The 25,011-nt window shown below is 42.2% G+C and overlaps 1 protein-coding gene across 3 annotated transcripts in view; it reads left to right on the forward strand.

Annotated features, from left to right (window-relative positions):
- CHD9 (chromodomain helicase DNA binding protein 9) overlaps nt 1–25,011 on the forward strand; it is a 99,293-nt gene that overhangs the window by 64,724 nt on the left and 9,558 nt on the right. For 2 of the 3 annotated variants that reach the window (XM_090260656.1, XM_090260658.1), the window contains exons 22-36: nt 537–696; nt 1,137–1,226; nt 4,538–4,641; nt 5,138–5,255; nt 5,851–5,908; nt 7,681–7,723; nt 8,931–9,150; nt 11,467–11,669; nt 14,735–15,637; nt 16,632–16,792; nt 17,505–17,777; nt 18,514–18,682; nt 20,828–20,967; nt 21,258–21,479; nt 24,834–24,962. In XM_090260656.1, coding sequence (XP_090116782.1) covers nt 537–696; nt 1,137–1,226; nt 4,538–4,641; nt 5,138–5,255; nt 5,851–5,908; nt 7,681–7,723; nt 8,931–9,150; nt 11,467–11,669; nt 14,735–15,637; nt 16,632–16,792; nt 17,505–17,777; nt 18,514–18,682; nt 20,828–20,967; nt 21,258–21,479; nt 24,834–24,962 — 2,993 coding nt within the window. The remainder of the gene's footprint in view (nt 1–536; nt 697–1,136; nt 1,227–4,537; nt 4,642–5,137; nt 5,256–5,850; nt 5,909–7,680; nt 7,724–8,930; nt 9,151–11,466; nt 11,670–14,734; nt 15,638–16,631; nt 16,793–17,504; nt 17,778–18,513; nt 18,683–20,827; nt 20,968–21,257; nt 21,480–24,833; nt 24,963–25,011) is intronic. The other variant, XM_090260655.1, reaches the window with a different exon arrangement.

Genomic DNA, 25,011 nt, shown 5'->3' on the forward strand with positions numbered 1-25,011 from the left:
TCTGTGTTATTTCCCTCAGTAAAACTCTCCAGATGCAGGGTATGTTAACAGTAAGAGTGGAAATCCTTTATTGTATTTTTGAAATATTTTACAGCACAAATGTCAAAGAAATGGAATGAATTTAGCCGTCTTAAGCAGGAACCCACAATGGCCAAGTGTAACCGTGTCATTAGTAAAATCAGTGGTGAAAATCCAGGCCAAAACGTAAAGTTTTGTCACTAAGGAAGCAAAGTGAAGTACAGGGAAAGGTTTGATCTTTTGGTTTTTACATCGAAGTAAAAATAATGTGCTTGGGACAAAAAGGAAACGAAAGTCATCCATCTGAGAGAGAAGAATCATTGGGGGGGGTTGTCCTAATGTCTGTGTTAAGTAATCATGTTGGCCCATCCCCTTGTGATTGGACCAGTATTGTTGCCCTTAACACTCTCAAGATCCCTGTATAGCCTGTACCGACCTGAAAGTCTCCAGAAATTTCTTACGTTGAAAAAAAGTCTTTCATACATACCCGATTTCACACGTCCTTCTCATTTCAACAGGCCTGTCAGCCCCTGTGCCCAGGGGCCGAAAAGGGAAGAAAGTAAAGACCCAAGCAAGCTCCTTTGACATACAGAAAGCAGAGTGGCTTCGCAAATATAACCCCGAGCAGCTGCTCCAAGACGAAGGCTACAAGAAGCACCTGAAACATCACTGTAACAAGTAGGTGGGGGGGGGGGGGGCTTTAAACAGCACAGGCAGGGGTTTCTTTTTCTGAGCTCATTAACAGCCTTCAAGCGTGCTGCCTTTGAGTACAGAGACAGCGTGGTCTGGGAGCGACCCTAACCTTCATCTTCCATGGGGCACTTCCGCAGGTCACAGCGCCTCTGTGCCGCTGTTTCCACCAGCAGACACGGAGGCAGAACTGTCCTCCCAGGGATCTCAGTGGGTCTTACTTGGGTATTAGATAATGATGATGGTGAAGATTCCCCACAAGCCTATTTTATATGTATGGTAGTAATGAGATTTATTTAATCAGAACTAATTTTTATGGTTTCATGATAAAAATTCCACAAAGGAATTCTTTTGTATTTTAGCTCCACCTATGGATTGTATTTAATGATTAATGTCTTTGTCTTCTGACGTTTTCTCCTTATCGCTAGGGTGCTGCTGCGTGTAAGAATGCTGTATTACCTAAAGCAAGAAGTCATTGGAAATGAGTGTCAGAAAGTTTTTGATGGAGTTGATGCAAGGTAAATGAAATAACTTTTTAATACTTCTCAGTAACATGATTAGGCAAAAGCTGTGTAATTGCTGGGGTGGCTCATTAGTCAGTGAAATGCACATGAAGAAAGCCCACCAAACGCAGGGAATGAGCCCTTACCGGTTTGAAACCTTCCGTTAGTCTCGTCTTTGCCTTTGTCAGTAAGTTACAGTAACAAGAATGACAGCGGTGTAGTGCCTTCCTGCCACCAAACCTGAACTGTGAACTTTCTGAACTCATTTTTCCTCTCACTGCCGTGGAGGAGCTTTTATGCTGACTGCCTTTTATGTCCACGCGGGACCCACCCGACACCCTGGTCTCTCGTCTCAGTTCCTTCACTGCCACCTACAGCCATCCTTTTTTCTCCCCACCACAGACCCTCCATTGCTCGGTCAGGCATTCAGTCCTGCCGTCCGCAGTAACAGCAACACGTCTTAAATTTCGAGTACCACTTCCTTCCTTCCCGCTCACCTACCTCGGGCACTTTTCCCTCTGGTTCTCTGACTTAATCCCAGTGGTTTTCCCCGTATCACTTACGCACTGTCCATCCCCCTTCCTCACCCCTTTCCTCATTGCTCAGTCCGTGTTCGGCTCCCCTTTGCCTGCTTCTTGCTGTGTTCTACGCACGTGGCTCAAACCGAACTCAGAATAAACCCGAGCATCCGTTTAGTGCTTGCCTGCAGCTAAGCAGTTGAACATTGCTGGAGAAAAATCAAGTAAACCCTGCTGAAGTGAGTCATTTAAAATTCATGAGCGTGGACCCCAAATGAGGCTGGTCACACACTACTGTGAGCGGCATCTTCACTTTCCTGCCCCCTAGAGGCCCGTCCTACACCTCCCTCCTCTGACGGTCTTCCGCCCTGCCGCCACCGCTGCCCTCCGGTACAAACTCCCGCAGGCTTTATTTTTGGCTCGCTGCTTGCTGGTGCTTTGCGCCTCTTCTGCCTGTCTCTTAAATGCCTTCACGTAGGACCTGTCTTCTTGTCCCTTATTCTTCTTGGGTATTCTCATCTTTTCTGAGGCTTCAGTTTTTATTTCTGTACTGATAGCTTCCCAGGCCGTCTCCAGCCCACATCGCTCTTCTGAACTTTCAGATCCCCACCTCTCAAACGTGCCACGATTACCAGTGCCTCCAGGCCTTTGCATTCTCACTGGAATATTCTACTTCTCCCTCTTACTGCCCCGCTGACGCCCACTCAGCCTTTCCCGACCTCTCCAGTCTGGGGTGGGCACACGCCCGAAGCACCCCATTACAGCACGCACCACACAGTGTGGCAGGAACGTGTTCCCAGGGCAGGGCTGTGGCGGCCTTGTTACTGCAGTTATTGGCACACAGTGAGGGCCGTTGAACTATATTTTGTTTTTTTAGGTTTTTTTTTTTTTTATTGTATTAAAAAAAAAATTTTTTTCCATTATAATTTATCCCCCTTATATCCTCTTCCACCTCCACCCTTAACTATACTTTGAACAAATGATCTAGCCTTTGGAAGTTAAAAGAGACTTTATACAAGAGATAGGACGTGAATGGAGTTTTTAAAAGCAGAAATCAATAAGAGGAGCACAGGCTCCTGACTGCAGTCCATTCCCTGGCAAGTTCATGGGTACCTGCGAGCAGATGGCACTTGCCCTTGGACACGAGTTGTGTGCCGAGCGCCTTTTACTGGCCAAGCAGTTCCATCTGGTGGTTGATGAGGGGAACTACCTGACCCACATTTTTTCCCTCGGGAATCCTATTTCCACTGTTGGGTTCTCTTTACCTTTCAGTGCGTTCGCTTTGTGTAGCCCCGGTGAAGGACCAATAAGGGATAAATACCTTCTTTAACCGTACTTTTCAACTTTTGCCCTGTCACAGGAAAATCACTCTTACTCATTTTCTACTTTTTTACACTAAGGTGGAAAATGTTGTGGCTGTGACCCTGCTGGGTTTCAGCAAAATTAGATATAATAAGATGCTCATTTCAATAATTTTCTTTAAGAATCTGGAGAAAGGTTTCTATCAATTTCTCCACATTCCTTTGGTTAAAAACGTTTTCTGCTGGCAAAACACATAAAAAATAAAAATGATTTCTTACCCATTTTTTATGTTTTACTTATTTACACAACCCATCGCGTTGTCTCCTTTATCGCCAGCGTCCTTTGTTTCAGCTGTATTAGCAGTTAGACTGTGGGTTCTCTGAACGAGCCCAGGGGCACATCGAGCGTTTGTAAGTTTGTTTCTGCGACGAAAGCTTGAGTTCCCAACGACGACCGATTGAATAATGGGCTTCTGCCACACAACTTAGTTATGAGTGGGACCCACCCCAAGTCTTCATGTCTGTATGTCTTTGTTAATAACTTTTGAAATTATGATGCCAAGATAAATGAAATTCTACGTAATATCATCTGTTATGTTTTATATTTACATTTCTGATTCGTGACACTACCTGTCAGACACTAGCTTGCGCCGGGCTAAAGGAGGCCGTGGCCTGAGTCCCTGGTAAAGACGGGAGCGCATCAGTTCTCCTGTGCACGGCATCTTTTCCTTTTGGAAGGTGTTCATGCATGTCATTTGCAGAAGGTTTTTGGGAAAATACTTTCAAGTAATAAGCAATGTGACAGAAAATTCTGTGTGCATAATTACAAGTTTCAGAGTTATTTCATAATACTGAAAATAAGCTGCCAAAGCATCATGGACATATTATAGTTCTTAGTACTTACTATATTTTCTTTTTGTTGCACAGTATTATTTATATGCAGCATAAAGTAGCACTTTTGAGTGTTTTAATCAAATTATGAACCAAAAACTTGCCTTTTTTCTTTACTTATAAACAATTCTTAATTTTTCAGTGTGATTTTTCATAGCAAAAGAAGTCTAGAAGAGAAAACTTCTTTTGTATCCTAACACAATTTATTCGCCCTTGTAGGGCTTCAGTCTCATTATATACAAAATGAAATATTTAAACCCAGATGACTCTATAAAGTTGTTTGCTGACATAAATCTCTACTTTCCAAAGGCGCCCCTTATTTATATCTAAGGGAGATCCGTGGGAAGAATATGATTATTTAAGAATAAAGTCAACCATATTGAAACTTACTTCTTCTGTTGAGCTTAAGAATATTAATTTATTTTATGCTGCTTTATTGATTTGTGCAGTATTGTGATTTTAATTTGTGGCAATTGTGGAATATAAAAAAAAACCAACGAGATAAAATCTCATACCTTTTTTTAAAACCAAAGCCCTTTACTAGCTAGGTAAAACCTTTGCCGCCTCTGTGATTGTTTGTAGTAACCCGTAATGCCATGTTGTGATTTTCTTTAAGTGACATTGATGTTTGGGTCCCAGAACCAGACCATTCGGAAGTTCCTGCTGAGTGGTGGGATTTTGACGCTGATAAGTCACTCCTCATAGGAGTCTTTAAGCACGGTGAGTGACAAGGAAGGTCAGCGCCGTCATTTCCTGTGTGCGGTGTCATTCAGTGAGTTCTCTTTATCGGCGCCCACCTACAGCTTTCTCCCAGCCACACTCGTGTTGTTATATGTCATATACAGCATATGCTGCCACACTGGCTCTGTCAGTCATGGCATTTGCTCCCAGAAGGAGTGGCGTATGTAAAGCACCCCTCCTGGACATAAGTCTTACACACCTTCCCCTCTCAGGGAGAGTTCTTACGTGAAGTGTGTTATGTGTGTTTGATCAGTCTTTCCTCTTTTCCATTTTCACAGATACAATGAATCTAAATTTTCCAATATACATAATACCGTGTCATGTAGAATATGTGATAGTGACTAGAAAATGCATCACTTTATTATACATGGTCCCTTTGGTCCAGGAACGTCACCCACCATAAATATGAGGGATGATGGTGTTTACATGTTTTCCTTTTTATCTTCTTCCCTTTGATCGTCTGTGGTCTCTCCAGGTTACGAGAAATACAACACTATCCGCGCAGACCCGGCCTTGTGCTTCTTGGAGAGGGTGGGGAAGCCTGACGAGAAAGCGGTGGCTGCCGAGCAGAGGGCGAACGATTACATGGACGGGTACGTGCGCGCCGCGTCCGGGGTGGGCCACGCCCCCGCCGGTGTGCACCCTGACTAACGCAGAAGTAACAGCACTGCGGTTTGCAGTCTCCGAGAGCTAGCGGTCCTCTGGCGGGTTAGCGCCTGTCCGGCAAAGTGGGGTCAGGGAAGCGGCTGCCTCTGCCCCGCACGCTCTGCTCTGATGGGTCCTTCGTTTCTCCGTTCTGAGTGGTCACGGCCATTAAAGCCGTAAAGTTCCAGGGGCATAAGGGGGCTGCAAGCTGCAAACGAAGAGAAATATGTTGTTGTTCATTATACTAGTTATAAGACCTCTATTATCTTTCCAAAAGAGGAATGTAAGACTGTGTTAAGGTTGATAGTGCCCCATTTTAAAGTGAACGTGGGGGTATGAGTAAATTAAAACTAGATTTCTTCTGACTTGCCATGTAACGGTCTTGATGCTATGGCGTGGTTTCCCCCTGCTAAAGAACAGACACTTCAGTCTGATGTTCAAAACACAATAAAAAGTCACTCCCACAAGACTCCATTTGTTTGTCTTATCAAGAGGGTTTTGAGTCCAGTACAATTATTATTGCTTTTGTTGGTATTTTAACAGAGATGTGGAAGATCCAGAATACAAACCTGCCCCAGCTATCTTTAAAGATGACATAGAGGTATGCTTCGGACCGTATTTTAAAATCCTCATTTTCAGTAATTCTGTGGTTTCTTTGCTTTGCTTTACTTTCTCTACTGTGTGCTTTTCCTTCATATATTTTCATCACACATAACTCTGCTCCTCAGAAGATCCGTTAGTGATCGGCTTAGGTTGACAGACACCAGAAATAGTCACTCAGAATTTGCCTGTTCTCCCCTTCTAGATAAGTTGGAGGCTGCTTGGGACATGTGGACGAAATGGAGCTTGCCACATGCCGCATTTTTAGGAGCTAGGAAACAGTGTTCAGGGTCAGAATCCCAAAGCAGAGTGAGAACAAGATGCTAAAATTCGCAGCAACAGATAGGAGCCGCCGTGACATAACGAGGTCTGCGGTGCGGGGTGCAGCCTGGAGGGCTTCCGGGGTGCTGCAGCCTAGTCCTAAGCACTCTGTTTGTATCAAATCCAAGGGAAGGGCAAGGTTGGGTAAAAATGCAGAAAGCAGCCTTGCAGTGGGGGAGGTGACGTTTAAAGAGACGAGGAGTTTCTACAGTATTTATGAGAGTGGAGAAAGACTAGACTGCTGTGCGGCTGCACCCGTGTGGTGTGGCGGAAGTCCGCCCTCTGCGGTGGGTGCCCGGCGTCCCAAGGGGGAGGTTTCTCGGGAAAGCCGCTGTCCGGGAGGTGCAGACGGAGCTGCCAGACCCCCAGGAAGTTGCGCTGGGGAAGCTGCGTGTCCCGTGGGAGCTGAGCAGTGAGGGGGCTCTGTAGTCGGTGCCCTCTCCTCCTGCACTGCAGGGCCCCTCAGGCGCCCTCTGCTGGCACGGTTTGTCACGCTGGCTGGTAAGAGAGGATATTTAAGGAGCCCAGATCCATCTTCTTAGGGCTAGCAAGGGCATGAGAGAGGCAGTAAACTTAGAGCCGAGGCAGTGAATCAATAACCAGCGCAGCAGAACAGATTAACAAAACCCTTTGGAGGTAAAGAGAACAGCGCGATAATGTCTTTACAGAAGGAGAGACCAGAGAGCACAAGGGAGAAGCCCTATTTTAAGAGCAATCCATGGAGAATTTTTTTGAACCTGATGAAAGACGTGAATCCTTAGACTGAAAGATAACGTGAATCTTGGCAGAATCAATAAAACTGAATCCACTCGAAGAGACATCCTGGTGCAGCTGTAGATTCACCAAACAAGGAGGAAGTGTTAAACCAAACAGGAAAAAAGACTCACACCCCAAGGGGTGATAACTCTAACCTCAGGCTTTTCTAAAACAACACAAAGTAGTAGTCATTGGAATAAAAATCACCAAAGTTATAAATGTTAAGTTTATAATACTGTTGAGATACCTAATTAAAGGTGCTTTGTTGACAGATATAAATTAGGTATACAGCAAACTGCTCAAGATTGAAAAAGAAAAAAATTGAAGGTTTCCTAATAATCAGATATGAGAATGAATAAATTATATGAGAGTTGCTATATAGAACAATAAAAAAAACAGTTGTAAAAATAAAATCTGAGGCATATTTAGAGGAAGGGCAGAAGAAAAATGGACTTAAAAGTAATCATAGAAAAGGAAATAATTTTAGTAATGACTGTCTAAATGTCAAAGGCATAGAGAAATATGAAAGAGTGAGAAAAGAAGTAAGAACAACAAATTATAATTTTTATTTTTGCTAAATTAATCATTAAAAGTTTTATTGCATAAAGTTCTATTATGAAGAAGTTTGATTCTCTTCTCCTCTTATCTGTATTTTGACCCAATTACCCTGTGACAAATTCTATTTCTCTTTAAAAGGATGATGTTTCCTCACCAGGAGATCTTGTTATAGCCGATGGAGGTAATTACATTTAATTCTTTATTTATTGTTATTAGAAATTAACATTCTCATGATACCATGAGATCAAAAGCAATAAATTTTCATAATGCTTCAAATGTATATGAAATTTTTGTTGAAGACAGTTGTAATCATTATCGAACATACTGATTGATTGGGAATTCCACAACATTCTTAGCTACAAATCTGTATGCAGTGACTCAGTGAAATTTTATAGACTAGAAGCTGGTATTTTTATGGCTTGATTATTAAACTTGTATGTTAGAGCTCATCATCAGTGTCAATTCAGTAATCCTCTCAGCTTGTTGTTCCAGTTGCACATTAGGGACCCTTCTTTTCGTTCAGTGTCTACAAAGCTTTTCTGTACAGGGTCTCCTCCTCCCTGGCATCAGGACAGGAAGACACTGTCACTGGAGTACACTCCGTACCTCTTGGGAGCCCACTGAACTGTGCCTCACCCTCCCGTAGTTCACTAGGAACTGAAGAGCAGATGTGCTCAGCGTGAATGATCACTGCTTGCTTATGCTGTGCATAAGTGCAGTACTGTACCCTGGAGACAGTTAGATCCTATACTGTACTGGGTGTCTGAAAGCTTACAAGGTGTAGCAGCATCATATTAAATTTTAAAACTATAAGTTCCTCCCCAATGACTTTTAATCTGTTCTCATCGCAATGAAACGGAGATAAGTTTAGCGCGGATCGGGTCAGTAAGAAGAGTTATAGTGCCCTCCTCGTGGGTTCTGTTTGACTTCCAATTAAAGACGTTGGGAGTTCTCCAGCCAGTAGCTGTGTCAGACCTGGTGACGCAAGCGTTGTCCTTAAATAGAGAGCATTGTGGTTCTTTCTTCCACGGTGGCCTGCGTACTTTGACTTGTTCTTCAAGGTTGTTGTACATGGACAACAGGGTGGTGATTGACTGGGAAAGGGGCAGGGGCGGGGCAGGGAGAACAATGGGGGGAAGATGGGGCAGCTGTAATAGAAACACAATTTAAAAATGGGGGGAAAGTTTGTTGTAATATTTTTGGAGCTATAGTTAAACTTTTTTTTAATGAGAAATTTAGTTTGGTTTTTCACATAATCAGATTGAAAGGAGCAATATTAAAGTAGGGAAGTTTTCCTGCTTTTGTAAGGTTCATTACAGCGTGTTGAGTTTTGATTTAAATTTTATTTCTTAGTTTTTTTCAGTTGACATGAGTTTCTTTAAATACAGATGGCCAGCCGATGGAGGGCGACAAAGTGTACTGGCCCACGCAGTCGGCCCTGACCACGCGCCTGCGGCGTCTCATCACCGCGTACCAGCGCACCAGCAAAAACAGGCACGCGCAGCAGACCCAGCCGGCCTTCCCGGCGCCGGCCAGCGTCACGCAGCCGCTGTATGAGGAGGCTGCTCTTAACCCGAAAGTGGCAGCCAAGATCGAGCGACAGCAACGGTAAGACAGTAGAGCGCACTAAGTATGTGATGTGTCATATCTGAATACAGTGCTTCGTTCTGAAGGCTGTTAGGGTGTGATTAATCACTTTGTGAAAAGCACATTTAGGTAAAGGAGTTTCTCAGACCAAATGCTGTATACACGTGTGCATAGACAGATACACAAATATGGTAAAATTAATAAAGATTGTTGCATTCTATGGTCACTAGCCATACTTCTCAGTTCATCATTCTTTTGTCATGTTTATGAAGAGTTTGGTATGAAAAAAATGAAGGTACAAAGCAAGCTCAGGAATTATCAGTGAAACTTTACGTAAAGTAAATTCCATTCTATCTTATTTTACATTGTAGCTTTTATGAAGTAGTGTGTTAGAATCTGTGAAAGACAAGTCCATCGATGCTTTATACACTGGAGGAACCCTTTGAACTGCTGTGTCAAAGGGGAAGAAATGGCGGTAGGACTTCTTACAAGAGACCCTGTTAAGAAAACAGGGAAGCTTCGTGCATCCCCAACGCTTTACCTCCTTAGAAAGAGAGCGTGCAGAAAAGACCGGGGATGTTCAGCAGTAACCTGGCCTTCGTGTTAACCCTGGGTGCTTGGATGTTCTCTGGGAGATGAATCATTGTTCTTTCTTCTTTCTTTTCTTTCTTCTTTTCTTTTTTTTTTTTCCCCTTTACTTGGTCTGGAACTTTAGATTTTAGCTATTCTAGGCATAATCTTCAAATTCTAATGTCTATAAGCAAATACCTCTTCTACCATCTCTGTAACTGTTTCAGTTATCTGTTACTGTATAACAACTCACCCCAAAACATGGTGTCTTAAGTCGACATCAGTTTTTTATTTCTCATATTGAAGTGGGTTGACCAGGGGATTCTGCTTTACATGGTGTGGGCTGGACGGTCCGAAGTGCCCACAACTCTCAATGGGAGAACTGGCAAAGAATCTGTGGCCGTCTCTCCTCCACCACACAACACACTCCCTCGGTCTGTAGGGTCTGCATCAGTCTTCCTGAACACCGGTTCTATCATGCTACTCGGCGACTCCTTGCTTAATACAGGTGTGAAGCCTTAACTTTTGGGGCCTCACTTCAAGAGTCTCTTCGGTGTAGGCATCAGTGTGCATGTCTGAGTTTATTCACCACCGTTCTCTCAGCCAGAGGGTCCTCCTCCTTACTGCCTCAACGCCCTCCCTTCTGTAGCTCCCGTCCCCTGGGCTCGCACCCTTTCCCCTGCTTTAGTCCATGCCTGGTCCATCCTTCAGAGCCGACCGTGTGTCCAGGCCTTGACTGCTCTTTCTCTCGCCCAGTTTAGCTGACAGGATTCTCTGTTTCCAGCACTCTTATAGCACTTGTTTAAATAAACTACCCTTTTGTCACCGTAAGATACTGCAATGACACTTACCTTTTCCTTGCTCTGTCTGCCTAAGCTGTAAATACTTAGAAGGTAGGTACTGTGACGTTTATGTCTGCGACCTGTGTAGTCTTTCAGTTCATCCCTGTCCCCCCTTTCCTGCTTCTGTCACTCAGGTCCGAGGTTCATAGGACTTGACTAGTTTCCCAGACTGACAGTTTTTACATCATCATCACACTAGTCTTCTTAATGCATCACTATGATAAAAAAGGAACGCCTGTCAGTGTTTTTCAAAGGACTTTCTCAAGTGCTTTTTCTAATTTACACAGCAGTAGTGTGATTAAGTATTGCCTTCTTAAGTATCTTTGAAGTGCTTTTAACTCAGTAGAGACTATTTTTAGCCAGGCATTTAGAGCATTTCATAATCTGACCCCAACCCTGCCTCCCACTGTCCCCGATATGGGCTGTCCCCTTGTCAGTCTGGAGTGCTCATCCCCCAGACCTGCTGTCCTTCGTCTTAGCCTGGGCCGTCTTAACTGCCACTCGGAGGTGCCTTCTTGATCATTCGAGTCTGGACTAACCCTTCCTTCTGTGCTCTCCTAAGATTCTTGGTTTCCATAAGTTCTAAAACTCTAAAACACCGCCTTCTATTATAAATTTATTTGAAATGTTTTATCTTTTTCCTGAAGGTAGAGTCATCATGTCTTTGTAATCTTGTATCCTATGCATATTTTCTCACATAGTAAATGTCCAAAAAACTATTAGTGCCTGAAGGAAAGGAAGCCTGGTGGCATGGATGAGTCAGCTAGCGTTTTAACATGGATTTACACAGCAATAACCCTGGCTTACTCCTTTAAAGTGTTCGTTACTTTCAGTGTTTTAATTGTTTATTATAGTCATACTCCGCATTAATAAATGTTTATTTCAATAACCAACGTGGCTTTTTCTTTCATCTGATTCAAAATAGATGGACAAGAAGAGAAGAAGCTGACTTTTACAGAGTTGTATCCACATTTGGAGTAGTGTTTGATCCTAACAGAGGCCAGTTTGATTGGACGAAATTTAGAGCTATGGCGAGGCTGCATAAGAAAACCGACGATAGCCTGGAGAAGTATTTGTACGCGTTCATGTCTATGTGTCGGAGGGTGTGCCGTCTTCCTTCCAAGGAAGGTAGGTGTAAAATTTCTTTGTCCTCGTTTGGTCAAAATCATTAAAAGTCATTAACTCTGAAGTTTTCTTTTTCTTACTATGTTTTTTCTTTTTTATAGAATTTATTGGTGTGACATTGGTTAATAAAATCAAATTTTCAATACCGTCTAATTCAACATGTCAGTTTTTCAGAATTGTAAATAAACTATATTATAAAATCCCCTATTCCTTAATCCTGTTAAGATGAAACCTAAAGGGAATACAGGCACACGTTGAGTGTTGAGAAGATGGTCAGTGTTTAGTAGGTTTATGATTGGGGGAGGGGACGATAAAGGGTGGCTTTGGGTAAGGAGCACTAACTCAGTCCGTTCCATAGGAGCTGTGCTAGAGGGCTTATTTATACGGGTAATTTTGCAGGCAACGGGGCCTTCACTCAAAAGACATCTGAAAGACTCCTAGTGAAATAGGATCACCCAGGGCCTTCAGGAGAGAAAGGAAAACAACTCATCACAGGTGCTAATAATGGTCACGTAAAGGAACTGTTCTGGGGGGAATGTCGTGGGGTTGGAAGCCGTCAGCAGATCCCTTCAGTAACGCTGTGTTTGAGCAGCTGTCTTCTTTCTTTGTTGACTATGATTTCCGACTGCTAAACCCAGTGGCTTCCTGCTCCTAATTCATAGGAAAAATGTGTCTTACAAAAAGGCTTAAATTTTATGTGAATTTCCTTGCTTTATTTCCCTGCAGACTTATTGTCAGTCCACTGAACAGAGTAGCCACTCACTTGATTTCCCAAACACCAGGTCATTCAGATCATTCAGAATCGGTTTTAGGCTACTTTAAGGTCTCTTGTAACCATAAGTGGGATTTAAAATATAGGTAAGGCACAGTACTGTGTCTCCTGTTATTTATAGTTGCCAGGAGGCCCCCCCCTTCTTTTTTTGTAATTTCTTACTTTCCATCAACAATATAAAGCTATGTGAGTAAATTCATTCACTTTTGATTCCAATTTTAAATGAAAAGGAAAGGGTTCCTTACTAGAAGATGATTGAAAAAGTAGCTTTTTCTTGTTAGAAATGTCAGTGAGGGCTCACTTAGATCAGGTTCCCAAACGTCCTCATTTCACAGAGCCCTTAATGTCTCAGTAATTTTTCACGGACCCGAGACCTTAGAGTTCCGTTTAAGGAACAATTAGGTCCAAAACAACTTAGTAAGTTTCTGTGTTTTAAATTTAATGTGACCCCATTAAAAATGCCCTAAAGTTGGAGGGGAAGAAAGTTTCTATGTCCTAACAATCCAATAATAGTCTGAAAACATAGCATAAATTGAATTGAAAAAACAAACCTTATTTTTTAAATAACCATAGTTATTTACTAATGGCATGTGGTCATCTGTTTGGCAGTGTACAACTTCTCAAATCTTCAGAATAGAATGGATACTCCCACTCTTGTTTGCTGCTCCATATTGAGTTTTGCATAGTCCATGATTTCTTTTTAACTTTTAATTTTGAACTACTTATAGCTCTTCAGAAAAATTGCAAAACCCATTCAGGCAGTTTCCGTATATCTCATTTGCTAGTATCTCTGTTCACAAATATATGACTTCATCAAAAAAAAAAAATCAAGGTAGCATGTTAAACTGAGCCATCTAAAACTAACAGTTCGTAGAGAGTTTGACAGATGCCCATGTGTTTCCCTCAAATGTTAGGAAAGCCTTTGGTGTGCCTGCGAGTTCACAGCAATGCCCTGAGTTCCCTGGTGCAGTTAAGGATATGTGTTTCAAGATTCTTCGGTTATACTCTTAGTCATGGAACTGCTGGATCAAAAGGCAGTTCCATTTTTAGTTTTCTGAGGAAATGCCACACTGTTTCCCACAGTGGCTGCACCAGTCTGCGTTCCCACCAGCCGTGCACAGGGTTCCCTTCTCTCCACATTCTCGCCGGCGCTTGTTTGTTGATTTGTTGATGATGGCCATTCTGACTGGTGTGAGGTGGTATCTCATTGTGGTTTTTATTTGCATCTCTCTGATGGCTAGTGATGCTGAGCATCCTTTCATATGCCTATGGACCCTCTGCATGTCCTCCTTGGAGAAGTGTTCGTTCAGGCCCTCTGCCCATTTTTTAATTGGATTGTCCATCTTCTTGGTGTTAAGTTGTATAAGTTCTTTATAACTTTTGGAGATCAAACCCTTACTAGGATTATACCCAAATAATCCTGAAACCCCAATTCAAAAGGACCCGTGCACCCCTATGTTCATAGCAGCACTATTTACAATAGCCGAGTGCTGGAAACAGCCTCAGTGCCCGTCAGTGGATGAGCGGATCACAAAGCTGTGGTGCATTTACGCAATGGAGTACTATGCAGCAGAGAGAAAGAAGGAATTCCTGCCTTTCGTGACAGCATGGGTGGAACTGGAGAGTATGATGCTAAGTGAAATAAGCCAGGCGGTGAAATACCTTATGATCTCACCCATAAGTGGAATCTAATGAGCAAAATAGAACCAGAGTCATGGAAACAAGGAACAGACTGACAGTGACCTGGGGACGGGGGGAAAGAAGGGGAAGAGCCTAGTCAAGGAACTAGTATGAATGATCCACAGACATGGACAACAGGGTGGGCACTGACTGGGAGCGTGGTGTGGGGGGAGCAATGGGACAACTGTAATAGAACAACAATTTTTTTAAAAGGTATGTGGACTTATATTTGTTTAAGGGGCATTGTTCAACAGTTTTAATTTCTAATTATATGTGAGTCCAAGTAAATTTTTCTCTTCTATTAAAGCACAGAATAAATAGTAAGACATGGTTCATAGGGAATTTCTTAAAAGTAAGTTCCTGTTTATATTAACATATTGAATACTTCCAAAAATTCGTGTTGTTTTACTTAATTTGTATAGATCTAATGTTATATGTTATGATTCTTAGTAACTCACTTTTAAAGTTATGTTTCTCATCATTTAAAAATATTAAAAAGAAATTATGGGAACTATACAATGGTATTGAATATAGGTACGTTTTAGAAGTTGCATTATATGTTTTGAATCTGAGGAAGCATTTTTGAGGTTAATATTTTTATTCTGTTTCAATGTAGAATTGGTGGATCCAAATATTTTTATTCAGCCAATCACAGAAGAACGTGCTTCTAGGACTTTGTATCGCATAGAGCTTCTAAGGAAAGTAAGGGAGCAGGCCCTCCGCCATCCACAATTGTTTGAACGTTTGAAACTTTGCCATCCGAATCCGGACTTACCAGTCTGGTGGGAATGTGGCCCTCATGATAGGGACTTGCTTATTGGAGCCGCTAAACACGGGGTGAGCCGAACGGACTATCACATCCTCCGTGATCCTGAACTCTCATTTATGGCCGCACAGAGGAACTACAGTCAAAGTAAGATGGCTCATTCAAGGACCTCCACCCCACTGTTACAGCAATACCAAGCTGCCCTTTCTGCTTCTCCTCTTGCCTCTCTGCCTAAGCTCCTGGACGCTAAAGGTATTACTCTAGAGGATATGAAAGTTAAAAGTGAAACCCTTAAAGAGGAGCCTCAGTCTTCTGAAGAAGAATCCATGTCTTCTGATGAAACCAGGACACTAATAAAGTCGGAGCCAGTAAGTCCAAAGAACGGTGTTTTACCACAGGCTGCTGGAGACCAGAAATCTGGCGGAAAAGGTGAAGCAGACAGACGCATGGTTGCAGCCAGAACAGAACCTCTAACTCCAAACCCAGCTTCTAACAAACAGTGCATCCGCAAAAGGGGCTCAGAATCTAGTTCGGATTCTGACTCTGATTCCGAGAGGTCCTCCTGTTCTTCCAGATCATCTTCTTCCTCGTCTTCCTCTTCTTGTTCCCACTCTCGATCAGGCTCCAGTTCTTCCTCCTCCTCCTCTTGTTCTTCAGCATCATCTTCCTCCTCCTCCTCCTCCTCATCATCATCATCCTCCTCATCTTCATCAGAAGAAAGTGACAGTGAAGAAGAGGAAGTTCAAAAGCAAGGTATCTGCATAAAGCTCTGTTGCTATTTTAAGACAAGATCACAAGTGAAAAAGGGAAGAATTGGTTCCAGTAACTTAAGCTTGTTTAAAATTAGCTTAAATTTTATGCCTACAGATTTTCTTAGAGAAGCGCTATTGAAAAGGAAACTAAAATTACTGGTACACACTTCCTGTTTAGTACTCAAGGCTGAATTGAATGAGTTGGCCGTGAGAGGAATTAGAGATTTTACACAGTAATTTTATTTCTTTGTGATTGCCGTTAGTTTAGTATTGTGGTCTTACTGGAACCAGTTGATTAGTGAACAAACGGAGACAATATTCTATAACAGCCACCAAGATGCTCTGATCCAGAAGCCAGACCAGTAAGTGGCATAGGTGTCCTTGGCAGCTGCTCCTCAGGAAGACACGGGACAGACTGCTCAGCTCGTCGGCAGAGGAGCGGGGTGGCCCCGTCCTGCAGGCGTCCTTGCAGCAGTCCGCTTCCGCTGCCAGGGAGTGGCGTCCGTGGGCACCGTGTGGACTCCGGCGGACGCAGCCCCACGCCTCCCAGGCGCCAGAGCCTCCTGGAACAGCTCGACAGGCATGAATTTCAGGGTTGCCACACGGGGCACGTCCAGTTTACACAAGTCCTCCACTTAGACAGTTACAGTCTGTCCATCGGGTATTTGTTATTCTCTCAGTCCAGAGGCAGCCTGCTGTGAGGAGGTGATCTATGTCAGGGAAACGGACCTGGAGAGGCGGACTGTTTTGCCTAAAAGGATGTTCTCTTAACCCTTTGTCCTCAAGCTCCTTAACGCCATTTGTTTCGCTGTAATGCTGGTTTTTAAAATAATGAGTATTGTATTCTAGGTGAATTTTTCTTTTTTCCTTCTTATCATTTTTATTTTTTTGCATCTTTTTCATTTTCAAACATATTGTAATAATCATGAGATTTGAAATATATGTACAACCGTTTTACGCAGTCTTTTCTGAGCAGTTATAATTGTTCTCGGCAGAAGTCACCCCTCACCTGAAAGCCTATGATGAAGAAAGTGTTGCGTCGCTGAGCACCACCCAGGATGAGACCCAGGACAGCTTCCCAATGAACAACGGAGTGCCGGAGTCTGCTTACATCTTGCAGGGCGGATACATGCTGGCAGCTTCTTATTGGCCAAAGGTTAGTGGGTATTCTCTTGGTGAAGAGGGTCATTTTTGAGTGTTTTTCTTTACTGCTTTGTTGTGTAGTAAAACAGGTCACTATAAAACGTAGGATAACATTTTGGTGTCAGCATTACAAATATCAGTTGTTACTATCGAATGAATTAGATCTACTTAAATGTGTATGTTTCTCAACAAAACCCTATAATGTTTAGAATAAAAGATAATGAGTGCTTATGTTCATAAAGAAATTAATATCCAGTGCTTCTTTATGAAATTAATCATAGCAAGTTGTGACCTGCGGCCGGGTGGGGGCAGGTCATTTAAGTGCAGGTATATTCGTGGTGGGAGTTCTGATTGGAGTAAGACGGCCAGCATGTGACTAGGGTAGTACAAGACTGTTTACCTTTAGGGGTGAGGTTGGGGGGTGGGGGAGTAGAGAACTTTCTACTCTTATGACCTCCTGTGTTTGAATTTTTTACAAGAACAGCCTGTATTCGGTAATTATAAAATCAAAAGTATGGAAAAGTATCTTTATAATATTTTTTAACTTCACCAACAGGAACTTACACTTGATAACTTCTTATAGAATTGTAATATGTGTGCAAGCTTACGCATGCATACCAGATACACGTATGTTGTTGGGGTTCGATCCTTCAAGGCTCAGGGCCGTTTGCTCTCCAGAGGCGTGGCCTGCTGAAGTTATACTTGGACGTGGTGTGTTTTTCCAGGACCGTGTGATGATCAACCGGTTGGACAGTATTTGTCAAACGGTTCTGAAAGGGAAGTGGCCTTCAGCCAGAAGAAGTTACGATGCCAGCTCAGTGGCTTCTTTCTACACCACGAAGCTGCTGGACAGCCCTGGCGCAGCCCCAGAGCCCGGCGAGCCCGGCGTGCGCACGCCCCCGGGCGCCGGCGTGAGAGAAGAGCACGAGCAGCCGGCACAGATGTCAAAGGTGAAGAAGCATGTGCGAGAAAAGGAGTTTACAGTGAAAATCAAAGACGTATGTTCATTTTTATTGCCCTAGGGCCTGGTTGCGATTGTGGTGTGCAGCATGCTCCTCCTGCAGACGGCTGCCTGCTCTTACTCTTACTTCCTTCACAGACTCGTGTGCTGGTGTTTGGGTGACTTTCCTTTTGAGACCCAGGTTATTAAACTTGAATATTCTACTAGAGGGGTCATCATTTTGTATGTTTCTCTACTTATACCCCTGAAAAAAGGTCCTTCTCCTGATCGAGATGCTTTCTTAAACAGTGTGACAATTTCTAATTGTTTGGGTTCTTCTCTATAATCTTTCAATGGTATGTCAGTGCGCTTTCTGTTTTAAATATTTAGCATGCCCTGTTTTCAATAACCTTTCATTTTTCCGTATGATTTTTTAAGCAAAATTGATGGCTCAGTACCTTAAACAAGGGTAATATTCTCTGAAACATCGTTGGAGTAATGTACATAGAGACGAATTTCCAAAGCTGAAACTATTGCAGTGGACTAGTGATGCGAAGATCTTTGTTTTGCTCACAGAACTGTATATAGTACCTGGATTTTTTAAAGTTAAGATAGAAACTTTAATATACGTCATAGACATTAATATAACGTTTCCTTCCGTTGACTTATGAGCAAACAAGAACTTAATGTTTCAGGGCTTTTACTTCACTTTCCCTAAGTAAAGCGTTCCCTTAACACCCTGCAGTGGGATTTCTGGCTTTGCTTCTTCCCTGACGATGGTGTTTGTTTCGCAGGACGGCGGCTTGAAGCTGACCTTTCAGAAGCAGGGCCTTGCTCAGAAAAGGCCGTTTGACAGTGAGGACTGCGCCCCGGGGCAGCAGCAGTACCTCGCCCGGCTCCGGGAGCTGCAGAGCGCGTCTGAGGCCGGCCTCGCCAGCTTCCCCCGGCCTGTGCCCGCGTCAGGTGGGTGTGCTGGCGCGGCCGTCCTCGCGTGGGGCGCGCCCTGTCCTGCGTGTGCTGGCCGCGGCCGGCCTCACGTGGGGCACGCCCTGTCATGCGTGTGCTGGCCGCGGCCGGCCTCACGTGGGGCGCTCCCTGTCATGCGTGTGCTGGCCGCGGCCGGCCTCGCGTGGAGTGCTCTCTGTCATTCCCCAACCCCTTTGACTTACTCTTGTAATAGAAGTTCACTGGGCCTTTAAGGTTGGGACCGCTCATAAATTTATAATTAATATAATTTGTAATATAAATAAATGTTGGAACTCTCAAAATGACATCTTAAAGCACAGAGGCCAATTTCGTTTTGGGAGCTTATATATTTGGGTTGAAAATATCATTTCTTCAAGGAGCTTTATTCAGATAAAAGTGCAAATAGCATTTTAATGCGAAAACAAATTATGAATTTAAAGAAAAACACCTAAATCACAAATTAATGGAGGTCGGTAGAGGAAGTTAAAATGAACAGTTTCAGGAAGACTTTAGAGACAGTATAGTCCAGGCAGCTACAAGATACAGAACAGTGTGTGACCAGTCCCCGAAAGGTGGCCTTTCCTTCTTCTCATAGGATAGCTGCAGAAACAAGATAGACACCTGTGTAAGGTCAGAGCCTGCTGAGGGAGAGCGGATCTAAATTATGGGCAGTATCAGAAACTGAGCTTGGGAGAGATGGGGGTCAGTGGTCAGGAAGGAACAGGGATTGATGTAAGACATTTTATTCATGCTAGAATAAGAAACCATGAGAAGATCTTATAAAACAATACTATTTTTTAAAGTGATACTTTAAGAACGTCTATTACAGCAAAAATGTAATACAGAAGTATAGTGAAAGAATTTTCAAATTACGTAATTCATTAATCTGATAATAAAATTTACTCAGTATACATAATGAAAGCTTTTATATGCAAAAATGATACTTAATCATGACAGTTGGTTATCCCTTACCATATGAATTAAGGTGCCATTTTGAAACTGAGATGGAGGAAGGTAAGTGGTTTCCATAAGGTTCAACAGCCAGCCAAATGGCAACACTTTTTTCAGAGATACACAGGAGTTGCTCAAAAAATTCTCCTTAAATGATTGAAATGTATTTTATATTACAGCTGTGAACCATTTTAAATAAAGGGCTCATTCTTAGTAATGTTTTTGTTCAATAAGAATTCTAGATTGTATACTACTCTTTAAGGAAAGGCACTATGACTTATTCGTATTTGAACCATCATAGTACCTGTACGTAGCTAGTTCATAAATACTTATTGTGAGGACTGAGTGCATGGACCTGTTTCATTTAGACATCATTTTTTTAAAATTGGTTTTAGAGAGGAGGAGAAAGTGATCGAGAGAGAAACATAGATTTGTTATTCCACTTATTTATGTCATTGGTTGTTATGTCATTGGTCTTGTATGTGCCCTGACCAGAGAATCGAACCTGTAACCTTGTTGTATTGGGACGACACTCTAACCAACTGAGCTACCCGGCCAGGGCTCATTTATACGCCTTTCAAACATTTCTTATTTTATTGAGTGCCTACTGAAATGAGGAATGAGAAAGGTCAGTTTAACTTGGTAACTAAACATTTAGTGGTGCTCTTCAAGAAAAGACCGTGAGCAGGCTGGGGCACAATAGACTCTGGGAAACGGACGGATGAGTTCATTGCGAAAAAGAGGAACACAATAGAGACAAATCTTCCAAACATCTTAGAAGTTATAGAAAGTCCAAAAGAAGTTTATTTTTTGTTCATTTGAGTTAGGCCATGTTTTTATGTTGAGAACAAGACATTTTGGCACAAGAAAGCAAAAATAAATTATAAAACCTTTAGAAAAGGTAGGAATGAATAGTTAAAGAAAAGGGGAAGGTTCATCTTGTACATGAAGATAAGTGAATATCTGTGGGTGGGGTGGAAATTGAGTTTATAATTCAAAAGTTGAACGAGGCCTAACTTACAACTCCCCAAGTTTTTAAATGGAAGATCAGTGGAGTTTTCAGTCTTAAGAATTGCTTGATTTAAGACATGTAGAATAGAACTAACACTTCATATATTTAGAAAAGTGATTGCTCTTAATATGTTAAAGAACTAGATTTTTATCACCGTTTTGCATGTTTAATTTGTTTAGGTACTTCCATTCAATCTACCCTTGGTGCCAATGGAGTTATACTAGACAACCAGCCTGTAGTCAAAAAAAGGCGGGGGAGGAGGAAGAATGTGGAAGGCGTTGACATCCTCTTTTTTAACAAAAATAAACCGCCTAATCACGTAAGTGTAAAAATACTTAAAAACAACTGACCCTTGACTGCAAAATTCAGCACATGTCACAATCTGTCTGACTGTTTTGTAGACGAATAATTAGGAAGTTAGAAGCGCACCGCATCACCACTTCTCCGCGGAATTTAACACTGACCAAGATCCATGAAAATCTTAAGTTTGAAAGATTTCGTAGACATTTAAACACGTTTTTTTAGCTCTTCAAAAAGAATTCCTTTGTTGGGACAAAATTAGAATGATAAAGCATGGACGTTAAGTTTTCATTTGGTGTTTTTCTCCAGGTTTCTGTGGGCTTAACCACCTCCCAGATTGCTGCAGGGGTAAACCCAGCCCTGCCGTATTCTCAGCCTCACGGGATTCCTGACACGGAAAGTCCGGTCCCAGTTATTCATCTGAAAGACGGGACGAGACTCGCAGGCGATGATGCACCAAAGAGAAAGGATTTGGAAAAATGGCTCAAGGAGCACCCAGGCTACGTGGAGGATTTAGGAGCTTTCATTCCTGTAGGTGATCCTTTCCAAATCTTGTTCTGTGTTCTACCATTTATCACACCTGTAGTGATGAAGCTTAAGTTCTCATCTGCTTATATTAAATATGCATTCTGCCCAAGATTCAGAAAAATTACCCTAAAAAGTAATTACAGTCTTTCCCATGATGTAATACAGTGTTGTTTTATGTTTTTCCATTCTGTATTCAAGTATTAAACAAAAATCACCTTTGATGATACAGAGTACTATGTTAGACCTGGTGTAGGTTGTAAAGGCATAAAAGTTACAGTCTATTCCTGCAAGGAGCTTGTTTTAAAATAAAAATAATGGTCATGGTAAGCATTTATTGAGACTTAGCTGTGTGCCTGGCATTATACTCAGCACTTAACGTATATCGTCCCATTTAACACTCAACAACAACTTGATCAGAATGGAACTGTTCTGTTTTATACATCAAGAGATTTCAAGTAGCCAATATCTTAAATTCCATATTTAAACTCCTACCCTTAAGCTCTTATTCAAGTTGTAAGAACACAGCTTCTGGGTCTCTCCAGATGCCCTGTTAGTTACATGAATCAGAGATGAGAATCATCATGTTTCATGCACATTTTCCTTATCCTCTGATAATACTAATCGCTATCTCAGGAGCAGGGAGCTTTTCTCACTCACAGAGATTTAGTGTCTCGCTTCGTGACACTTGACTAGCAGACGCTGACGTGCCGGGCTCTGTGTCCGTTTCCTGGGACCTGCCTCTGTGTAAGGTATTGAATACAATAGTAAAGCCCGTGCTCTGCACCAGGACATGGCAGGCCTGCCCATCGGCCCCCATCATGAATATTAAGGGGATAACTCAGTGCAGCTGCTTACTACCTTGTACGCTGCTGCCGCTTCTTTTTAAATATATAAATAATGGCAGGGTGCTTTTTATGGTCTTTAATCAGAAAAGTGAGCCCTGTGTTTCTGGGAGATCAGGCAGCAGGGCAGACCCCACACGCAGCTTGTCGGGGCCACGACAGGACCCGTGGGGGCCAGGGTCCTCATGAGAAAGCAGCGTAGGCGAAGACCTGGAGCCCTGCGAGCTTCTCACGGATATGGGCTCTGCACCTTCGTATCCCAGGCACTGAGCACATAACTCCTGATACACAGCTGCCTGTAAATATTTATTGAGTCTGTGACTAAAAAATGCAAGTCGTCTGAAGTTTAAAACATGCTGTATAAATGCAAAGGGATTATTATTTAATTACCTTTTTTTAATGAAAAGGATATATGAAAGCTCCAGTGCTTAGAATGGGACGGCATCTGTAATATCTATTTTAATATACACTAGTCCCTCTCTATATCACGGTTCACTTACCGCCTCACTGTATCGCGGGATTTTTAAAATATTATATTTAATTATCACGGCTTTTTCGCTCCGATATCGTGGGATTTTGCGGTACTGTATCCGTATGTTGTTAAAGTCACGTAGGTTTCAGAGTGCAGAATAAATGTAAAGTTCCTACTTCGCGGGGGGTCTGGAACATAATACCCGCGATAAGTGAGGGATCACTGCATTTGTGTCTGCAATATGTATTTAGTTCAGTATGTTACATGAAGTAACCTACTAGTCTAAAGCAGAGACTCTTGGTCTTTGTTTTGTAATTGCTCTCATACCCTAGTTTTCTCAAAGGATAACACACACATTTATTTAATTCCTTTTGTTTAAAAAAAAAAAAAAAGCCAAATAAATCTTTTAGAATTCTGAGGGAGGAGGGGTTTTCACTACTCTGATGGGCAGTCGTGGAATGAACATTGCAATTCTAAAAATAATGAGAATTGTTAGTTTAACACAGTAACTTCTTAACAGGTTATAAAATAATATTCATTTACTCAGTCATTAAATTTTTATTGAGTAACTACTGTGTGCTGGTTGCTGTTTTAAGGCGTTGAGGATAAAACGGTGAACAATATAAAGTTCTTGCCCTCATGGTACTTAAACTTCAGTCTAAAGGATTCTCATACCTTTTGTTTATCATTGCAAACAGATCTTTATTAATTTTTTAAACTACATCTATTATTTTTTATTGCAAATAAACTTTTATAATGTTTTATATAACTAAGATTTTAATAACATTTTTAAAGGTGGCATTTATTACAGTAAAGAATATAAAATTATAATTAGTTTAATTTCCCAAGGATGCTTTACATTAATGATTTCTTGGATCTCATATTGTATTATATTTATAACTAAAGAATTATAACATGGTATATATACTGTAACAGAGGAATGTGTGAAATGCCATGGAAGCAGATAAAAGAATAATTGCTCTGTGTAGGCAGAGTAAAGTACTGGCGGAAAGATGGGAGTAAAATAGAGCTGACATATGACTGATGAATGATAAAAAGTTACTGGGCGTCTGACCAGGTTATCACAAGATGAGGACATCCTAGGCATTATAAGACAATTATGAAGAAAGCTCAGTGAGATTAGGAGTGTAGGTATATTCAGGAAACAGTGACTAGTCTGAAATTCCAAACTACGTGCGGGGACTTGGGGGGTAGCAGTCCCTGGAGAGAAAAGGTTGAATTAGGCCCCGGCTGTGACGGGTCTGGTGTGCTCTGCTCAGGTTGTGTGGTAGTCTCTGGGGACTCTCTGATGGGTCGGGAATGGCTACATACACCGGGACCTGCTTTGCTGGCGGCTGCAGAGGTAACTGGCATGCTGTGGTGGAAAGAGTTTTTATTGCCAGAAATAGCCGCTTCCTGCCCGACCTTGAGTGAGATGAAGTCTCTGAGCCTGGAGTTTCCTTTGTAAAATAAGAATAATACCTTTGAGTATCGTGAAGGTTATGGGAGAAGGGAGAAGAAAGCCTTGTCAGTGAGATGGATAGCAGTGCAAGCCACTCGGCCAACCGCCACCCATATAAATTGTGTCCGAGCCCAGAGAAAAGCTGTTGTTTCCGGTGCGATGTCTCAGGCGACGTGAAGAACGAGACAGTTTCGAGGAAGCTGCCCCAGCATTACTGGTGACCTCTCCGAGCGGCACTCGCGGAATGTAGTCTTGGAGGTCCTTTAAAGAAGGAGCGGGCCGTGGCTTCACGTCAGGAGCCTGCTTTTCTACAGAATAATTGTTATATAGGGTTATTACGATGGCTTAGAAAAACGTTTAAATTTATAATCGGAGGAAACGATCCACGCAGACATTTTTTACGTCTCATTTAATTTTTTTGTTATATTAAATATAAAAGTAAAGGTTAATATGTGATGTAAGATACGTTATAACATATCCTATAGATTCGTCATTACTGGACTAAATAACTTCAATCAGCTCATTTGTACTCTTTGCACATGTGAAGATTTTAAGGCTCTTTCTACGTCTGTTCGTTTTAGAGAACGCAGCTCCACGAAGGGAGGCCCAAACAAAAGCGGCATCGCTGCCGAAACCCCAATAAACTAGATGTTAACAGTCTCACTGGGGAGGAGCGGGTTCAGCTGATTAACAGAAGAAATGCCAGAAAGGTATTTATGTATTTGTTGTTCTTTTATGTGGATTCAATATTTAAGAGAT

This window comes from Furipterus horrens, unplaced genomic scaffold (genome assembly GCF_987537825.1).
Source record: "Furipterus horrens unplaced genomic scaffold, mFurHor1.1.pri manual_scaffold_13, whole genome shotgun sequence".
NCBI classification, from domain to species: domain Eukaryota; kingdom Metazoa; phylum Chordata; class Mammalia; order Chiroptera; family Furipteridae; genus Furipterus; species Furipterus horrens.